The sequence below is a fragment of the Apium graveolens genome, chromosome 1 (assembly GCF_009905375.1).
Source record: "Apium graveolens cultivar Ventura chromosome 1, ASM990537v1, whole genome shotgun sequence".
In the NCBI taxonomy this organism is placed as follows: domain Eukaryota; kingdom Viridiplantae; phylum Streptophyta; class Magnoliopsida; order Apiales; family Apiaceae; genus Apium; species Apium graveolens.
In genome coordinates, this window is record NC_133647.1 from 174,294,997 (window position 1) to 174,315,216 (window position 20,220).

General features: G+C 31.9%; 1 protein-coding gene and 1 long non-coding RNA gene across 6 annotated transcripts; both read right to left on the reverse strand.

Moving 5' to 3' along the window:
• Nucleotides 1–589: 589 nt before the first annotated feature.
• Nucleotides 590–9,101, reverse strand: LOC141671308 (uncharacterized). Of its 2 annotated transcripts, XR_012555050.1 has the most exons (5): nucleotides 7,826–9,101; nucleotides 7,542–7,744; nucleotides 3,606–3,710; nucleotides 2,473–2,734; nucleotides 590–1,003 (listed from the first exon to the last, which is right to left on the reverse strand). It is a non-coding gene; the product is annotated as an uncharacterized LOC141671308 (long non-coding RNA). The 2 variants fall into 2 exon arrangements; XR_012555047.1 differs by lacking the exon at nucleotides 3,606–3,710 and having other exon boundaries at nucleotides 7,826–9,093.
• Nucleotides 9,102–10,024: 923 nt separating this feature from the next.
• Nucleotides 10,025–19,978, reverse strand: LOC141671319 (uncharacterized). Of its 4 annotated transcripts, XM_074477510.1 has the most exons (7): nucleotides 19,830–19,978; nucleotides 18,522–18,707; nucleotides 14,550–14,611; nucleotides 12,958–13,252; nucleotides 11,288–11,514; nucleotides 10,736–10,955; nucleotides 10,025–10,433 (listed from the first exon to the last, which is right to left on the reverse strand). In XM_074477510.1, the coding sequence occupies exons 3-7, from the start codon at nucleotides 14,565–14,567 to the stop codon at nucleotides 10,309–10,311; spliced, it is 885 nt and encodes a 294-aa protein (XP_074333611.1). In that variant the 5' UTR covers nucleotides 14,568–14,611; nucleotides 18,522–18,707; nucleotides 19,830–19,978; the 3' UTR covers nucleotides 10,025–10,308. The 4 variants fall into 4 exon arrangements, with proteins under 4 accessions (XP_074333611.1, XP_074333619.1, XP_074333629.1 ...); XM_074477518.1 differs by lacking the exon at nucleotides 18,522–18,707; XM_074477528.1 differs by lacking the exons at nucleotides 18,522–18,707; nucleotides 19,830–19,978 and adding an exon at nucleotides 15,119–15,217.
• Nucleotides 19,979–20,220: the final 242 nt, after the last annotated feature.

A 20,220-nucleotide genomic window follows, 5' to 3' on the forward strand; every position in this document is an offset into this window, starting at 1 on the left:
CCTTTGATATATAGAAATGTGTAAGAATTTGTGACGTTTCTTTTACAAGTTGTGTTGTCAAATGTGTATATCTATTATGTATCTGTACTAAATTACAACAATGGGATCTTCATTGTCAAATGATGTCAAATGATTTGCATAATTAAATATTATTATTAAAATAATAGCTAGTTTCTAGGTTCGAATACAATAAAAAACAAAAAATTGTATTATTATTTATGATAGGTGAAGACTCGTGCTATACTTATTAGTTTCATTAAATAAATTATTGTAAATTTGAAAGTTACAGTTTTAAACAAAGTTAGTGTAGTTTGCTATAATATTATTTTTCATCTGTTCTAGTAGTCTATTGTTGTATAATTATTAAATTATTTGAAAGTTTATGTTCTTTAAAAAAAGTCATTGTTTCAATTCTTGATTGCTTAATATTGTTATAACTACTCTCTCCGAAGCAAGTTAACATATAACATGTGACAAACAAAGCAACAGAAACATTGAAACAGGAATTATATGACAGCACGTAGAACAACTTATGAACTTAAATGCAAACCTATTTAGGAGCTCTTAATGTCATCAGACCTTATAATAATGGAGTAAAACTGGGCAAATTATATGCTCTGAATCCTGATACATTGTCATTTATGTATGATTAAGATAAAAAGAAGTAAATTAAAAATGGATGCAAGATGTAATCTTTATCTAGCTGGAGAGTAGAGTTGATTTGCCAATAAAGCTGCTACTGTTTATGTTTGTAACATCTACATAATCTGACCCTTTAAATAAAAAATATGAACACAAAAAGGAGGCAATGTCAGGATGTGACTTGATCGGAACCCATGTATCATCAGCCCAGTCCCTTGATGCTTTTGAATCTTTTTGATGAAGAATCAGGAACTTGATTTTTGTACACCACTTGGGTCAGTCGTTGCTATCACAATTATACTGCCATTACCTTCTTGTGTTGGAACATTGTGGAGATCTAAGGATCAGGAAGTCTCTTGATCTGTACAGAGAAAACATATTAACAGAGAAACTCTCCACAGTATGAAGTAATAAAACGGCTAGGTCAATTACAGGAGAAATATTTATAAATTTGCAAGGAGGATACTTTAAATGGACCCTTCTTATTGTACTATGCTAAACCATAAATGAGATATAAATATCATAGAAGATAACTTAATCTTAGACCCAATCACTGCACCATTATAAGTTACCTCAATTAGCACCAAATACATGAAAAATTATAATCAACATATTAGGAGGAAGAAACAGTACTAGATTTCCAGATTAAATACATGGAAATATTACGTACTTATTGTTATTTGGACAAAATCTTTCAGACAGTAGAGAGGAAATGCATGAAAGAATACTAAACCTCCGAGCATTGCATGAGTAACAAATCTTCAGACAATCAGCTGATGCACGTTCTGGAGATGCGTTACTCCTCTAGCACATTGTGCAAGAGGTTCAAAAAAATTTGCACTCTACGCACATTCTAAAAATATGTTTTAATGTGGAAAAAAGGGCCTCCTTCCCCATCTTTAGTATTTTCGCCAATTTGTTCAAAAGATGGTATTTAGGTCAATTTCTCATAAGTAATATAGTTACTTACATTATTCAAGTAATAATAACATAATAACTAAACAATACTCAACATTTAACAATAACACAGACTACAGAAATATATTTGGTTGTATCAATTAAACCCTCCCCACCAGATAAACATAATATTTATCTACAAATTCCAGTACAAAAGAATTTATATAAGCATCCAAAAGAAAAAACCCCAATAGACTTAGGAAGCTATGACACCCAAAACCTAAAATCACGACAACTTCTACAATTATCAAAAAACATGAGCAGGATTAGTGATGTAAACTTGTTGTGCATGTTGTGACCTCTTAAGACTAAACTACAGTAGACATCAAAAAAATGAACTGGAAGGTACAATCTCAGACTCATTACATCATTAAAATTTACATCCAACAAATATAAGGATAATCGATTAAAAGTAGAATATGCACAAACCTGATAATGAGGCAACTCATTTCTCAGTATTTTTCTTTCAAAAAGGTCAAGATATATAGGATACATGATTGAACCACTGAAGCAATAGGTTTGATGTGCTATTTAGAGCCTAGAAGAGGATTTATCTTACTATATTTAGTAGCAACGGGAAGGGAAGGAATTGGTTGCTGACGAAGAGAAAATCTACAAATTTAATGAAGACGGAGAGTTTCTAAACTGCTAGGCTTATCTTTATCCATTTTATTGAAGAGCTTTTAGCTAGAGGAACATCTTTCCTTCTTTTATTTTTTCACTTAAAAAATAATTCGAGGCCATATTTAAGAGCTTGTGATTAGCAGGATGTATGATGTTAATATTTTTTATTCTGAACCTAATATTCATGATAAGATGGTGCCCAAACAATTGGTTTTCATCACATTAAAGCAGGAGTAATTATCTTCTCACCAGCGACTGGAGCCACTCCTTCACCACCGTCCGGTTTGTCCAGGTTGTTCGAATGTTAATGTCTTCGCTGGACCCGAAGACCTCTATATACTTTTCAGACACCGCATATCTATAATGCCGGTCATTCGTCTCAGTGCCGACAACAGCCAGCAATGGACTCGTAGAAGTAGACAGCAGGTAATAGTGGAGTACCCGCTTTCCCTTGTCCTCAGAGATTCTTTTCTCTGTCCAAGCTTTATAGACATGAGTGTTTCCTGACATCCTAATGACAGACAGACAAGAAAAAGGTAAGGAATCATATAGTTATGATATAATTGGTGAGCAAATCATAGATTACTATCCAAATCGGGCAAAAAACAAACACATCTAGCAGGCCTTTGCCGCAAAAAAAGCTCGAGAGACTCTAACAGACCTATGTCAATCACAGTGACATACCAAAGATGGATTACATATTTACAGGTCTCAGAAAGATTAACAAAATGAATAAGTACATAGCTGCTTAACAATTAAATGCAGGAGATATGTCATTTTAAACACTAGAATTGCATTGGGCTAGGTGACAACAAGTTCAAGATACGCAATATGGCACCTTTCAGGGTATTCTATGCTCGAGATGATAAACTGAAAAGGAGAAAACTGTTAAAATATAATAAAGAATGAAACAATAAACAGACCGGAAATAAAATGCACACTTAATTTCACATAAACGAGGTTAAATGTTTATTAATAGCAAAACTCATAAATTAAAGATGCTAAACTTGACTCTAGCAAAATTTTATTCCCTAATTTAATATTCAATACGAAATCTATATATCAAATGAGAGAAATAAATGGGGCACCTGTATACCATTAATACTCAATTCCTAAAGAATTTAGAGAAGAATGACCTAATTACCTATTACAGAACTGCAGCGACTCCTAAATTACTAATGCTTTAGAGATCTGGAACTTAATGCCCATCAAGTACGCATAATTAGAAGAAAAAAAAGTCCTAAAAAAGTCATAATCCACACAAACAAAATGTGTAGCTCAACCAGTGCATCTTTAAATGTGCATCCACTGTTTATAATACAAATATTCATCAAATACATTACAAAAAAGAATTAAGTTTTATGCATAAGGCTAAAGCGTACCTAATTGAAGTTGCGATTGATGAACGCGAGATCTGTACAACACCGAATTATATTTTTCAATTGTAGTTGTCGAGGTAGCCTAACTGATGGCAATTGAGAACAGATCTGGAAGGAAATGGACGTTTTAAGGCAACAATTTGAGGTCTTAGAGAAGAAAGCTAACAAGAATGAAGGGATGCTGGACAGGGCTTTGGGTAGAGGAATAAGATAATTTTGAGGTTTAGAGTTTTTGAGTCGTATAAAGAGAGAGATTAGTTGTTTATGAGGTATGGATGGTCTTAACCCGAGATTAGATAACAAATTTCCATATTATTATATTTTTCAAAAGACAATGGCTAATGATATTTTTAACCATTATTATCCAACAATGAGAATAAAATTAAGATGCAAAGATTTTATTGATATGTGACTTTTTCCTAGAAAGTATAGGCATAATCACAAAATAAAATTAGTATACAAGATTATGCAATAAAAGTAATGAGATAATTATAATTATATTAAGATGCAAAGATGTTATTAATATTTGACTCCTTTATCTAAAAAGCATAGACATGTTCATATAATAAAATCAGCACACAAGATTATACAATTAAAAGTGTAGCTTACGCATATTTTGTAGTAAGCATATTCATCTACCGTATCTTCAAAGAAAAACAAATTTTTTTATTAAAATTTCATCCATAAGGTTGATGTCTACCTAGTCGAGGTATACAGTCGAGGTATACTGATGATAGATCAATTTATACAAGATACTATTAAGGATGTCTACCTAGTGAAGGCAGCCTAATTGATAGCGATTAAGGATATAAAAACATTGAATGGTTTAACGAGACAGTTTGAGATATTTCTAGTTAAAGAAGAAAGCAAATTGTTTATTATAAAATAAAAAGAAGAAAAAAGCAAATAAATATAAAAAAAGTGAAGGGATGTAGGTTGGGGGTTGGGGCTTTGATTTGAGGTAGAAAGTTTTTTAGTTAAAAGTTTTGGATTCATTCAACGAGTGAGCTTACTGTTTATGAGGTATAAACGGTCTTAACCCAAAATTAGAAAGAAAAAATGTCATTTCATTATTTAAGAAAATAATAGTTGCTACGAACAATTTTTCTTTTTCTTCGGCAATCAATTTACAATAATGACATTATTGTATTAAAAATAAGAATCAAAGATTCAATTAAGATATGAATTTTTTCCTAAAAAGAATGGAATAGGCATAATGACTGAATAAATTAAGTTCACAAGATTACACAATAACTATAATGAGATTATTGTAATATAATTAAGATGCAAAGATTCTATTAATATATGCTTCCTTTTCCCAAAAATAATAGGCATATTCATATAATAAAATTAGTAAACAAGATAAAAAAAAATTGACCGAAAGTAATTTTTAATTTTAAATATAAATATTATCGGAAGAACTATTAAGGAACATCCTCTTGGCGTCATTGAAATTGAAGGTAAAAGTTTAGTCAAAAAGAATCTTGTGATTATTGATCTATTGAGAAAGCACACCAGAAGTTTAAAAGGTTGAGTACTAGAAAAGCGATGATACAAGTATTCGGTGTGGATAGTACGGAGGTACGATGATTTGACAAAAAAAGAGGGGATCCGAGTGCGGTAAAATTTGACATAATATATTATTAATATGTAAATATTGTTATATACTCCTTTTGTTCCTTTGGATTGTTAACAATTTTCATCAAAGGATGCCCAACCAATTCCCTACAATTCAAAACTTTCTAAAAATTGTATAGTTTAAATAGTTTGAAATTCAAATGGACCCACTACTTCCCACGAACCCCCACTATCTTTCTAATCAATTAATTAAATCTTAACATGTCCCACCACTTTACCCACTTATCTTACCCTTTACCGCTACTTTAGATATTGCCTAATCTACGTTCCCAATCCATTTGTAAACACATGGATGGGACGTCCCTTTTATTCTTAAGAACTCAAGTTTGTATCATAAATTCATATATGAAACTAGGAGATTCATTTAAAAAGGTTTAATAAATAATTCAAATAATCCTATACTCTATCTAGTATGGTTCAAATTGACAGTAACGATATTCTGAGTATTTTATCTATTCGATCAAATCACTAAACATGTTATATCCTAATAAATATTATATTACTCATAAGCTAAAGTGTTATGGTACATCGCCCGTCATATTATTGACTAAACTAAAGTATAACATCTGCATATACCATGTTCAATCTCTAGATTTATTTAATAACCCTCCCTTAGGCTTAATTCTGCAAGCTTGTATGTTTACTCGCTTACTTTTCTTGCTCCGCTTGTGTAAACTTAGCATTGCATAAACTTAGCATTGCATAAACCCCAAAGAGACTTGTGTCTATTAACTTACATTTATCAATGATATTATACACTTGACATTCAGATATCTCTTTTATGTAAATTAAGTATGACATAAGCCAAAAAAATTATTTTAACTTGGATAGGTTATATACTTATATACTTATATTGAATGTTTAAATTGCAAATACAATTAGAATATATTTTTTCTTTGTTTTCAGGCATGGAAGAGAAGGATATCTAATATAAAGGGAAACTAAGTAGTTTGGTTTCATGAGGTCTTGTCATTGAAAGAGTAAAAGATGTTCAGAGTGGCTTGCAGTGTGTTATGTTAGCGCACATACGATATGGGAAGCAACATGATGTAGTACCTTACATGCAGTACTATTATTATCCAACACCTTGGGAATATTTTTTCTAAATTTTATATTACCATTTAATTATGTAAAGTGAAACATTACGCATTTATTTTGAAGAAACGAACTTCTTGTTTTCTCTTCTCTCAGCAAGAAATGAAGACATTATTGCGCCTATCTTATGCATAAGGAAAGAATAAAATGAATATCAGGAAATACATAAAGGAGAAAGAAAGGATTTAGGAAAGAATAACAAACAATAGAAAATGATGAAGTTTTTCGGAAAAATGAGGAAGATGGAGGATAGAGCATTCCTTTCCCATTTGGTAACTTAAATTCATATTGTGTTTTGAAGTAGCTTATTAAAATCTATAATCTTTTTTCCCCCGAGTAAACAATAACTAGTTACGTGTTTACTCAACTTCCAATATCGGTTCACAATAGCTACCATCCTGAAGTACACAGAGTAGATACACCTTTACTATCGTATTTAAGAGTTGTAATTTTTTTAAAAATTATGTATACTACATCTTTTTTCCTTTATAAATGTTTTTGGTGCATTGCTTCAAAGGTATGATACTATCAGTAGAGATATAAAACAAGCTTCCACCTAAGCACAATTTATAACTTTCTAGCAAGCATATTGAGGAACCACCAACAAATTTTCCTAAACTTGACAATTGTAGTTTAGATTTTAGAAAACGTAGTGACTAGTGAGATAAAGAATGAAAAGAATAAACATTCCTCCATAAAAGAGTATAAATCTCATTTCATTCTCTCCCAATTTCATTTCATTTAAGCTTGTTGGGGCTCCGCGCACTGGGGAAAACGCTCGGTGAAACAACCTAAGACTATGTCTTAGATTTTAGTGTTTGCAAATAATCCAAATCCAAATTCTTTTTGTATTTCAAAGAAGTCATTTCAGTGTTTCAGACTTTTGCTAAAAAATGCGCTATTGAAAAAAGAATTTTTGCAAAAATCAAATTACCGTTTGGTAATATTTTTAATATATTTGGAGGACCTGCTTTCATAAAAAAGCAAATTTTGGACTTAAAAGCACTTTTCAAGAAAGCTACATTTAAATTTTACCAAATAATTTTACATGCAAAACTGTTGTATTCAACAGCAATACCAAACGTGACCCAAATCAAAAATTTCAAATTAAAATCAAGTTCTTAAAAAGACCATAAGGTCTTCACAGATACCACAGAATCATATTGGCAATTTAAATTTTTCTTTGAGCCTCGAGATATGACTTACCTCAATTGTCAAGAAAGTTATCCTGTGGTTCATTAACTAACTTTGTCGACCATAGCTACTCTTTCGTAAATGTTCAAGACAGATGTGAATGGAGGGGATAAACATTACGTCTCTTGACAAAGGGATTTGGTCCAATGGTCATTCTTCTCTTGATCAAGTAGAGGCGCTTCCCTCCAGATAGCCCCAAATGTGTCCAAGCATACCTAGGAAAAAGATGTAACATGAGTTTGCTAGTATAGCATAGGAATTTGATTATTTTAAATCGTTCAAGGTGAATATTATACCCTATTGTTCTTGCCAAGAACTGATCATTTGTTCCCTTGCGTCACAATGAACTACAAGATTGGGTATACTCATTAGAATCAGTAGTTATTCTAAATATAACATACTTCCCAGTTTTCTTTGCTTGACTTTCATTACTCTGTTGTGGAAAAAACTTTCTTCTAATGTGTATACTGCAAAACCATAACTCTTGTTCCAGGTACTACTATACTGTTTGAAAGGTTAATAGGTGAACTACAGATTTCAAATAATGCAAAGCATTACCACAAGTGAATATGACAGGTTCACCAATTCAATTAGCACACAAAGTTATGTAAATATTTAAGTACTTACTCACACAGTGAATTATGACTTACTGGACATTGTTTTGATTAAGCGCATTCTCATTTATAAGAAGTTGCAGATACAAGTGCAACAAGTGCAGCAAGTTTATCTCCTAAACTCACTTTGAACAATTACACATGGAACGAAATTGCTATCAAAGACTAAATCTAGGGATTTACACTGCATTTCATAGCTTCACGACTTGCATGAACTCAAACTACAGGTCACATTGATGAAGTTTTCCTCATTGCACGGAACTGTAAGGCAACCCATATAATGATCATAGCCAAACTATTCTTTAGCCCGCCTTAACAGCAAAGTGACACTTTCGTGCATTTCTTCTTTTAAATCCTGGAAAGTGAATTGACATAATATACCTATCTTATCTTAGAAACTGTTCTGTAGCAAACGACTTCGGGATGAGTCATGGAAAGGGTGTGTGTGTGTTTATATACTTAATCGAACATCGAGTCTAGTTAATTAATGTAAAGGGATTCCAAATAAGTTGTTATAAACGGAATGGTGGAATCAAAGAAAATCATATTCCCGGGAAGAAGAAGATGACAAAATACAAATGTCTTGTTTTGGCAGAAAAGTACAAACAAAGCAAGAAGAGTTAAACTTACAACTTGACAAGCATCACAAAAAGAAACTAGTTATTAGCAACTGATGATAATTAGTTAGTATCTAAACCTAGGTTTCCAAACGAATTTTGGATTGTTTAAGCAAATATATATTTTCAAACTTCAACTGTATATGGAAATACTTTCCTGGGTAAGTTGATTCGCCGGGAATGAATTCCGGCAACACACCGTTGCTTTCCGACATCGGAAACCTAAATTGAAGGTTTAGAAAGATATTTATCCAAGTGAAGTGCAAAAACAATAAGGTTTTTTTTAAATCACCGTCCTTCACAGAACAAAGCCTTGTTTTTTTGAAGTCATGTTTCATTCAGCACATATTATATTATTTTGCTGGTGCTGCGAATCATGTTTTATAAATAATCACTATACATCAAAGTTTTAATAAACGTGATTTTGCATGATTTTTATTAAAATATTGATATTTATATAATATGTTTGATAAACAGATATGTTCTGTAATATTGTATGTAATATTTTAATTATCAAACGTACATGAACTCAGGATTTAAAAAAATAATGACTCAACACATCAATTTTTATGTACTTTTTATACATGAAAAACAATATCGTTTAACACAAATTTGCTTGATTTTGAATATATTTATAAATTTTATGTTAATTTTAAATTTGACAAAAAGCGTTTGGCCAAATTTTATACACTTTTCAGGATTTTAATTTCCGGAGCAAAAGAGCTCAGAAAAATACTAAATTACCCTCTCACTAATTTTTATTAGGATTTGTAATTTACATTCAGGGGGGCATTTTAGTCTTTACACATGTTTTTTGCTCTGAAAATTAAAAAAGTGTTCTGGTATTATGCACTATTAGTTTTAGAAAGGTTAAAAAAGATTAAGAAAAATCTGAGCAAATGGGTGGAAATTACTGAATTGAGTGAAAACTATAGCATTTTAATATATGTTCGGAAATGAAAAAAGAAAGGAAAATTAAGAGTTGAATATTGAATAGACATTTATAAATATGACATATTGGCATGATATGATTTGAGTTGAATTCTTTTTATTAAAATCGGGTATTTCAGTCTTGCCCGATCATCGAATCAAAAGTTTGATTTTCAATTGTCGTGCAGTCTATCTCTCGCTTAACTCGTTCAGACTTCCTTTATCGTTTTTAATGAAAAAATAATATTTAAAAAATTACGAAAATCATTAATAGAAAAAGTTTTCCCAATTTGGCTATAAAAGATTAGGGAGATGACATCCTAATTAGGGCAAGTAGAACAAAACTCATGCACTTAATGTAAACCTATATGGGTTCTCTTGATGTCATCTCGGACATGTTAAGTTAACTAGGGTGTAAACATGGACAAATTATAATTATGTATTACAATAGAAAATAAAGAAGATTATATGGAGATACAGGATCTAATCTATATATAGTCAATGTAACCAACTCCCCAACAAACTGCCGCCTCCAAACCTCTATTTGACTTTCTAGCCGGAGGGTTGAGTGGACTCACGACTACAGTCGTCAACATCTTCATAATCCGACCCTTCATATCAAACATGTGAATATACAAAGGAGAGAATATCAGGATGAGACCTGATTAATACCCAAGCATCATCAACCCAGTCCCTTGATGCTCTTAAATCTTTTCGATGAAGAGTTAAGAACTTGCGGGGGCCTAAATTTGACAAAAACAAAAAAAACTTGATCAGACATATGTAGACTATGTTGTTTTGACAACATATATATAGACTATGTAGCTATACTTATGATTCAACCTGTGAGCAAGTACTGAACCTTCCATGGTACAAAAATACAAACATCGGTGACCTAGAAATTAAAAAATATGTGAAGCGCTTACCTAAGTTATGGCTATTCATTTAATTAATTGTAGCGTATGACTACCGGTTTTTGCTTTACTACGTATAAAATACTTTTTACAATAAGAAATGTGATACGACAAATGTAAACTTAGCGTACCAGGTAAGAAGACATGATAACGGTCACTGCTGGAGAGTGACTCGACAGTAATTACAAAACCTTCCCACCATCCATTTTTCCACCATGCATCAACTGCAGCTCCAACCTCAAAAGTAGTAGGAGCTTCTTCTTCAGGGGGGCACGGGCGGATAGTAAGTCGACCAGTGTGTCTCAAGCTGAGCTCACCAGGAGGTGCAAGTCTTGGTGGAGGAATACAGTGCTACACATCATATAGCGTTCCCATCCCCATGTATAAAATAAAAAAAATAGAAAAACAATCCATTGGTTCAATTAAAAACATGTCATTCGCACAATAATGATATACATGAAAACCGGATGTGCCTAGGACCAGGTTGGGCCTCAGTGAACAGCAGAATTTAATCTTATGATGCATCAAGGACATTGTTAAATCAAAATATATAATTTAACTTGTCACTAAGGTCAGAAAGTTGTGATCATCCAATAAATAAAGTGCACAATATAATAGCACAGCTTGATCATTTAGCATTAATCATTTTATGCAACTTGTATTTTTGGGATAGAATTATTTACCTCTTGCTCTAAGTTGCCAGATACTTCTTCATACTTCCTGTCACTGCACTGGACTTTCCAAATTTTTTTATACATTTCCAAGATCTTGCACTTATACCAGAAGTCGTGCATCTTCTCATCTTTTGACAGAAATTCTATATAATCCCCAACCTTAAATGATGCCGGCTCCCTGGGCATAGGTTCCGGCATTTGTGCATCACCTTCATGGGTCTCAGCATTGTGCGGATCTAAGGATCAGAGAGTATGAAAAGGTAAAACGATTAGGTCAGTTAGATGAAGAAAATTTATAAATATGTATCGAAAATACCTTAAATGGACCCTTCTTATTGTACTATGTTAAGCCATATATGAGATATAAATAATCATAGTAATCTTAGACCCAAGTACTGCACCATGATACATCACTAAGCACCAAATATATGATTACTTGGATTTTATTTGTTGGATAGATACATGGATTTTGTAATTTGGCCAAAATCTGTCAGACAGTAGAAAAAATTTGTGTGAAAAAATGCTAAACCTCCACGCATTGCGTGCAAATGAGTATCATTTCTTCAACATACGTATCAGCTGATGCACATTCTGGAGATGCATTACTCCTTTAGCGCATTGCGCACATTTTAAAATATATGTTTAATGTGGCAAAAAGGGCATCCTTCCCCAATTTCGATATTTTGAAATTCAAAATTTTGGATTTTGGTCAATTTCTCTGAAGTCATGAAATTATTGAATTTTTTCAAGTAATAACAACAAACTAACTAAAGAACACTAGACAATAACACGACTCCAGAATTATATTTGGTTGTATCAATTTAATATTCCCCACAAGATAAACAGAATATTTAACTACTAATTCCAGAACTAAGATATTTATATAAGCTTCCAGAAGAACTAATTCCAATAGACTTAGAAAAAACTAACACCCAAAACCTAAAATCACGACAACTTTTACAATTATCAGAAAACAGGAGCAGAATTGGTCATGCACACTTGCTGTGCACCCTGTGCACCCTGTTACGGCTGAACTACTGTAGACATCAATGAAAATGAACTGGAAAGTACAATCTCAGAATTATTACATCAATACAATTTACATCCAACAAAAGTAAGGATAACCATTTAAAAGCAGAATACGCACAAACCTAAACAGGCGACTCATTTCCCAATATTTTTTCTAAAAAAGGTCACAGTTTATAGGGAATACACGATTGAACCGCTGATAGCAAATAGCAATAGGTTTAGACGTTTAGTGTGCCATTTTGGGCTTAGAAAAGTATGCATATTACTAGATTTAGTGGCAATAGGAAGGAAAAGAATTGGTTGCAGACGGAGAGAGAATCTAACAATTAATGAAGATAGAGAGTTTTTTTTTTAACTACATGGCACATCTATATTCATTTTTATTGAAAAGCTTTTAGTTAGTAGGCAAAACGTTTTTTCCTTCTTATTATTTCTTCATTTAAAAAGATAATTTAAGACCACAAGAAAGAGCTTTTCGCTAGCAGGATGTATGATATTAATATTTCTATTCTCTGGCCCTAATATTCATGATACAATGGTGACCAAACAATTTGTTTTCAAACGCTTAATTACCAATGACACTGCAGATAGTTATCAAGTAAGGTAAAATTAAACAAATACTTTTATCACGTTACAGAAGGGATTCATACTTGAATTTGGGGGTGGAAGGTTGTCCTTTCGCACCAATGAACTGAGCCACTCGAGCATAATGCTCCGCGATGTCCATTTTGTTTGAGCATTGATGGATGGGCTGGACCCGAAGACCTTTATATAGTTATCAGAAACCTCGTAACTAAAATGTCGGTCATTCTTCTCAGTCGCGACAACAGCAAGTAATGGCCTTTCAGAAGTAGATACCAGGTAAAAGTGGATTACACGGCGTCCCTTCGCCTCGGAGATTGTTCTCTCCGCCCAAGCCTCATAAGTACACTTGATTCCCGACATCTGATGATAAAGACACTCAAAAAATCAAGATCATTGTATAAAATGCATTACTCAAACTTGTATTCCTTCTTAAAAGAAATACTGAATTTAATCAAAAAGATAAACTTTTAACTGAATCACAGGGCTAATAGTAATTAAACAAATCTGTAAAACTGCCCCCGCCCAAAAACTGCACCAACAACAAAAAGATAAAGGTCCAGAAGCATAGAAATGGGACATAATTAGAAAATAAATATTAGATTTACATGCTATCAGGTAAAACACTAACAAACGCAGCAATGTTTGCTGAAGAAAAAAAGACTTTTGGGACTCCGACATAGATTACATCAAAAGGGGTAATACTCCCAATGAAACAAACGATTGAGAAATTACGGCAATGAAATCAATTCAATTGAATATATATATAAAAAAAGACGTTTAAAAGTGGAACATTTAATAAACCTTACAAGATATTCATATTAACCAACTGTCTCGCCTTAAGGCAATTAAAGAAATTATGGCAGTGAAATCAATTCAATTGAATATATTTGGTAGAAATCAGAGATCCTCGAAAGATGAGTGCCCAAAAGTATACGAAACTATAATATTACACTAAAACTAGCAAACACATATCACTAATAGAATATCATAGATCTAAATAATTAAATCCAAAACAAGAGATCATCTCAAGAAGATCCGTAATCGAACCATCAATGCGAAGCAACAAAAGAAGGAAGTGGAATGATGATTCAAAATAACAGATTTACGAAGGTATGGCGCAGCAAACAGGAGGGAGGGGGAGGGGGAGGGGGGAGAGAGGGGGAGGGGGGAGAGAGAGAGAGAGAGAGAGAGAGAGGAGGGGGGGAGAGGGGGGGAGGGGGAGCGGGGGGGAGGGAGGGCTGAAACGAGGCTAAAATCTTAGTAGCAACAAATAAAATAGCAAAACTAATACTGCAATTTGGGGATTGAAGAAATCAACAAATCTCAGAAAAGTGGAAAACTATAAGTCTATAACAGATCCATGTTAAATACTAACCTTGACTGCAACAAATTAAGGTGTGGAGAAAAGAGGAAAATCTGCCTATAGAATGAGGGCTGTTTGGGCTTCAAACTAAAGGACGGCTTGCACGAAAATAAGACTTATAAAGGACCAACCAAAACAGCAGCTAAAACATATACTATCGACATTTAATTTGGGATGTTAAACCACTGAATGCAGATGAGGTGGCATCTTATGGAGTTATCTCAACTAAGATAAAAGAGTGACATACGATTGAGATAGAGAAGTAAAGAGGAGTGAGGAAGTCAAGAAGATTACGTTGTGCATCAGTAACATCTTTTGGATCTTTTCCAGAGCTGGCAAACAGCTCAATGTACGCTCTGCACAAAAAAACGAAAAAGAGAAAACCATTGAGATGTACAGAGAGACAATAAACTGTTTGAAAACAATATGTGCATTTATGCTCAGGTAAACAAGGCTAGATGATTAGTATTAGCAAACTAATAACAACAAATTAACAAAACTGATAATTTACAATGCTACAGTTGACTTGAGCTAAATTTCTACTATATATTATTCTACAAATTTCTTCAAGTTCATGTTTAACAAATTCATAAGAAAAAAATTAAGCAAGAAATAAATGGATCACCTATTACTGATGATCATCAATTTATAGTGAAGTTAGATAACTTTTTAGTCCTATTCATTAATTAAAAAAGTAATCATTGCTTATCGCAATTTTCTTTCAACAACAATGTTACAAAAATGAGGTTAATATGGTGATAAAATCAAGATGCTAAGAATCTACTAATAAATAGCCCTCTTTTCCAAAAAAGAATGGTATAATTACAGAATTAAACTAGTACGCAGGATTATACAATGCGTACCTTATAAAATCAAAAGACCAAACTTCCCAAAATAAGCAGGCTACAAATAATAGAATAAATCTAATAAATATCAAGGCTCCACATTCTGTAAAACTGACCTCCTCCCCACCCTAAAGTTTTAAGTTTTAGAAGTAATGAACAATTAGTTACAAATTTAGAATACAAGTTTATAGAAATTATAACAAGATGAATAAGAACGTAATCACTATCAAAAAGGCCATTCCAATCTGGTGTAATAAATTTCCCTAAGCACTTGCCTTGACTGGAAACAATTCCAAGGAATGCAGACAAGGACATTTAGACGTTTACCAAAAGGGTTGAAAAATAGTGGCAATTTAGACTTTGATGTGAACAACGGATTGCATAAAAAATAGATTAATAAGACCAACGGATGAGATATATTCCGGGGACAGATTCAGTTTTGGTTCGGAAGTCATTTAACGTAGCCGAGGTGGTATATTTTAGAGTTCTCTTACCGGAAAATCTTTCAAGTAAGATTACATAATGACATACAACTGCTAGAAGTAAAAATGAGAGAAGGTCAAACATCCAAAAGAGTACACAGTGCATAACATCTTCTGCGCAGCTGGAAAATATTTAGGCATGTATTGTATATAAAACCATATGTTATAGATAAAGAATGAAACGGAGAAAACTCTTAAAATATAATGAGACAATAAATAAACTGAAAAGGAGATATGCACGTATCCTCACATAAACAAGGCCAGACATTTAGAAGTAGCAATTAAAAAATTAAAAAAAAATACTAGTAAATTATATTATTATACTCGCCTCGAGCTAAATTTCGATAAATTGCTTTATTATTATGTCCGGGGTATAACAATTATAAAATTACAGACCACAAAATTTAGACATTGTTATTTTTCATTTTCTTTTTTTTCTTGAATTCAACAATTCTAAAACTGCAAGAACAATTTATACAAAAGAATATTAGGATTAATACAAATAATTAATTAGCAATTCCATGACACATAATCAGTGTCAAAATGAAAAATCAAATAATTTTAAGTAATACTATATATGACAGGATATAAAGATTTTTAATCACCTAAATTTGAATTAATAAGGGAGAGAAAATAGATGGGCCACCTCTAAAAAATAAGAAAACTTTTAGTTTAAGGAAATTAGTCGCAAATTATATCTTCCTTGATTTCCAACAAAATATATGCCTTCAGTTCGTAATGGGATTGTTATTCAAGAGATTATTATAATAAAACTTAAATTGAAAAATTCTACTAAAAAACAACCCTCTTTCCCAAATAATTTCTTAAGTATGGAATATATGTTCATGTTTTACAAAGAGTTGTACCAAATAAATATATAATACATAAATCTAGAGGGGGGGAATTTAGAATGACAAAAACAAATTAAATTTAAGAAACATGAAATAAAAATCGCATACATTTAATTTTAATTAATAAGTTGTCAAGCAGAGCCCCTTGATGTAAACGTGGAATATTTACTATAATCACTTCTACTTCAGTTTGCTAGTTGATAAATAACATTGTCGATGTGGTACAATATGATTGATTTGTTGATCAACTAAAAAATCATCACATATACTAGAAAATTAAACGAGTACTTCATATTTCATTAAAGATAACTCATAGATAAAATAACAGCATTCAACTGTTTTCTTAGGCCATTTGTTTAACTTTTTGGTCTATTTTGTACATCTTCATCTCATGTGCCCAACACGTAGTTAAAATGTAAAATCTTGACAAAGCATTTGGCACGATGAACACTAAACATCTTTTAAACATAAGAGTTAAAGTCCTTAAAGGCAGATGAGTATTTAAAATTAATTTGGCCAAAAATTGTCCAGTGTTCCAAATACTGCACATTTTTGTGCCACAATTTAAGTATGGAACCTAGTAGGAAATGCTATTTTTTCATAACATCATAACTTTACAATTTGGTAGTTCTCTAACACACTATGTTAAATTTGTTTAACTTTTTGGTCTATTTTGTACACCTTCATCTCATGTGCCCAACACGTAGTTAAAATGTAAAATCTTGACAAAGCATTTGGCACGATGAACACTAAACATCTTTTAAACATAAGAGTTAAAGTCCTTAAAGGCAGATGAGTATTTAAAATTAATTTGGCCAAAAATTGTCCAGTGTTCCAGCCAATCAAATACTGCACATTTTTGTGCCACAATTTAAGTATGGAACCTAGCCGGAAATGCTATTTTTTCATAACATCATAACTTTACAATTTGGTAGTTCTCTAACACACTATGTTAAATTAAAAATGCTCACAAACTTGTAGGTTCTGGAAAATTAATATGGGCAACTAAGTAACATTAAAAAACATTATTTATGTGTAAACAATATATACACAATTATTAGACTTAAAAAAGAAGCAAAAAGTATAACTTTTTAAGCCAAAATCTCAACTAGAATAATTTCTTGCCGCAATCGCTTAAGATGAACCAAATACAAATGAATAAATGAATTTTGAGACGAGACGGAAGTTTAATTGTAAGTATTAGTTTAGGATAACTACAACATTCTGAATATTTTTATGTTGAAAAATAAAAGTAAGATTTCTGAAAGGACAAAATAGATGTTGATTGCAATTTTAAGTTAGGTAAAAACTTGTCGAATTTGAAAAGGTATATACCTGAAAATATGAGCAAACACATAGAGAGTAACTTATAGTACCATATACTTGCTCCTTTAGCCTTTGAACTTCCATGCTAAGTGTTATGGTTTGGTTTAGTTTTTAATTATAGAAGTGGATTAACAGAAAAAAATTACCTAAAAGTTGGAGCCCTTTCTGTTAGGAACTACAGCAGTAGTGTAGTAGTAGTAGTAGTAAAGGTTGTTCAGTAAATTCATCTCTTTCAAAAGTTAGTTAGAATTCATTTGTCTATAGACAGTTGTGAGGATCTTGAATCTCCATTTGTGCATTAATATATGAGAAGGAAACTTTTTTCCGCCACCCTCTTTCTATTTCTCTGAAATTCTCTGTTGTTTTTCTCTCTCTATCTTTTCATGCAGTTAGCTCCAATCCATCTCTCTCTTTCTCTGAACTACCTATCTCTGATCTATCTCTATCTCGCTGCTATATCTCTAATTCTGCCCTAATCTCTTTGGTTTCTATCTTAAGTCTGTTATTTCTACTTGTTTCTTTGCTGTTTCTGCATTTTTCGTCATTTAAACATACAAAAACACACAAAACAATCAAATATACATTTCAGGAACAAGCAGTTCCTGACGATTTCCCACCTCTCGTTGTACAGAAACTACTCCTACATAAATGTAGCCTCAAGCCACATAAAAAAGTATTTAAACAATAATAAAATTAAATGCTTACACAAAAAAAATATTTAGTCCTAAAAATCAAAACAGTAATAGAGAAATAAAATGTTACCATTATATCATCGGACCTAGTCTCATGGCAGTGTAGTAGTTACAGCTTCATCTTCATCTTAACAAGAAATTAAGCTATTCAAAATATTAGTAGCTACCAAGAATACTTCATCTAACAGCGATTTCCGTTTTCTTGACATTATTTAATTCAATATTACATTTTTTCTCCAACCTCCACTGTTGCTCCCTGGCATTGATTAACGTAACTCACATTTTAAAACGTGATAGCAAAAGGTGAAAACATTAACAGATAGAGAGAGAGAGAGAGAGAGAGAACAAATTAAGTGCGTAAATTAGAAATTTTGAACAAAAACATGACTGGTAAGTCTCTGTAGCAACTAGCAATGTCTAATACAGTTTTGAATTCATTTCAAAGATAGGCCTTGGTAGGTTAATAAATTGATCTTTCTCAGTTACATATTTAAGGAGAGGGTGTTGGAGAAGGGGGAGAAAACAATTAAAGGAAAAATCCTCGTAATCAAGTAGAAGAGTATTAATCGGATTGGTTAAATACTTTCGGCGTAACTGAACTCTCTTATCCACTTAAAGGCAAAAAAAAAAAAATCTTTATTAAAAAAATATAAATCCTAAAAACTACGGTAGAATACCTATAATTAGAAACATATTGTAATAATATTTGCCTCTTTATGGGCTCTAATATGAGGTGAGGGCCTAGGCAATAGCCTAATTTGCCTAATACATTAATACTTAGTAGTCTCGTATTATAACTTAATACTTCATTCTTTTAGGCGTAGTTTCTTATGTTCTACATTAAATTCGTCTATCCTTTTCCTATCAACAGTTGTATAATGTAGTCTAAATGAACACCGTGATAATAACTGTTTTGTTTGTATGTTTTACCTGTATTAGTGGGGTGGTTTTGTTTGAGTTTGTCTATTTATTTATTTTATCATGCACACATAGCCCACTGCAAACGGATTTGAGTAAAACATAGGTTTATACCCTGTTCCATTGGTAAATTATTTAATTATTTTATCAGTGTCTGGAAAAAATATTTACATATAATCTGTGAGGATAAATCGTAAATTCTTCTGTCACCAACACCCAAATGTAATTTGTTACAGTGTCATATAAATAAACTATATCAATAGGATAATGAACCTTTCTTATATTCATTTCATTTAGCTCAACTTTCCTTACTCTGTTGTTTATTATAATTATCATTCTGTTTCGTTGCCAACACTACTCATATCATTATACGAACTACCACCAGTAATTTTTTTCTTTATACGATTTTTACAGATCATTATGAACATATATAAGTGTGTCTGTGTGTGTGTATACTTACATATTGCAGCAGCATATGCTTCATCTTCACCGGAAGGAATTGTTCCGCCGGAGTTGATTTCCGGCACGCCCCCGCTACTCTCCGACATCGAAACCCTAAAAACGCACAAACTTTGCACGCTTACGATTCCTTCTGTTTAATTTCAAATTTTATTTCCCTTCTATATTCGGAAGGGGCACTTTATAAATATTTCCTATTTTAATCAAAACAATTATTGATATGATCATATAATTAAATTTAATTAAATTTTAATTCATGTATAATTATTATATATAAATCTAACTTCAAGTAAAAATTAAATATATTTACTAATTATTATTTTAATATTATAATTCATATGAGGTATAAATATTAAATATTATGTTTTAAGTAATCACGATGGTAGGAAAGA

Coding starts and splice junctions, on each gene's coding strand:
- LOC141671319 (XM_074477518.1), bottom strand. Junction 11,515..12,957: donor CCTTCCACCCCCAAATTCAA/GTATGAATCCCT, acceptor TCTGATCCTTAG/ATCCGCACAATGCTGAGACC. Junction 10,434..10,735: donor TTATCATGTCTTCTTACCTG/GTACGCTAAGTT, acceptor TGTCAAATTTAG/GCCCCCGCAAGTTCTTAACT.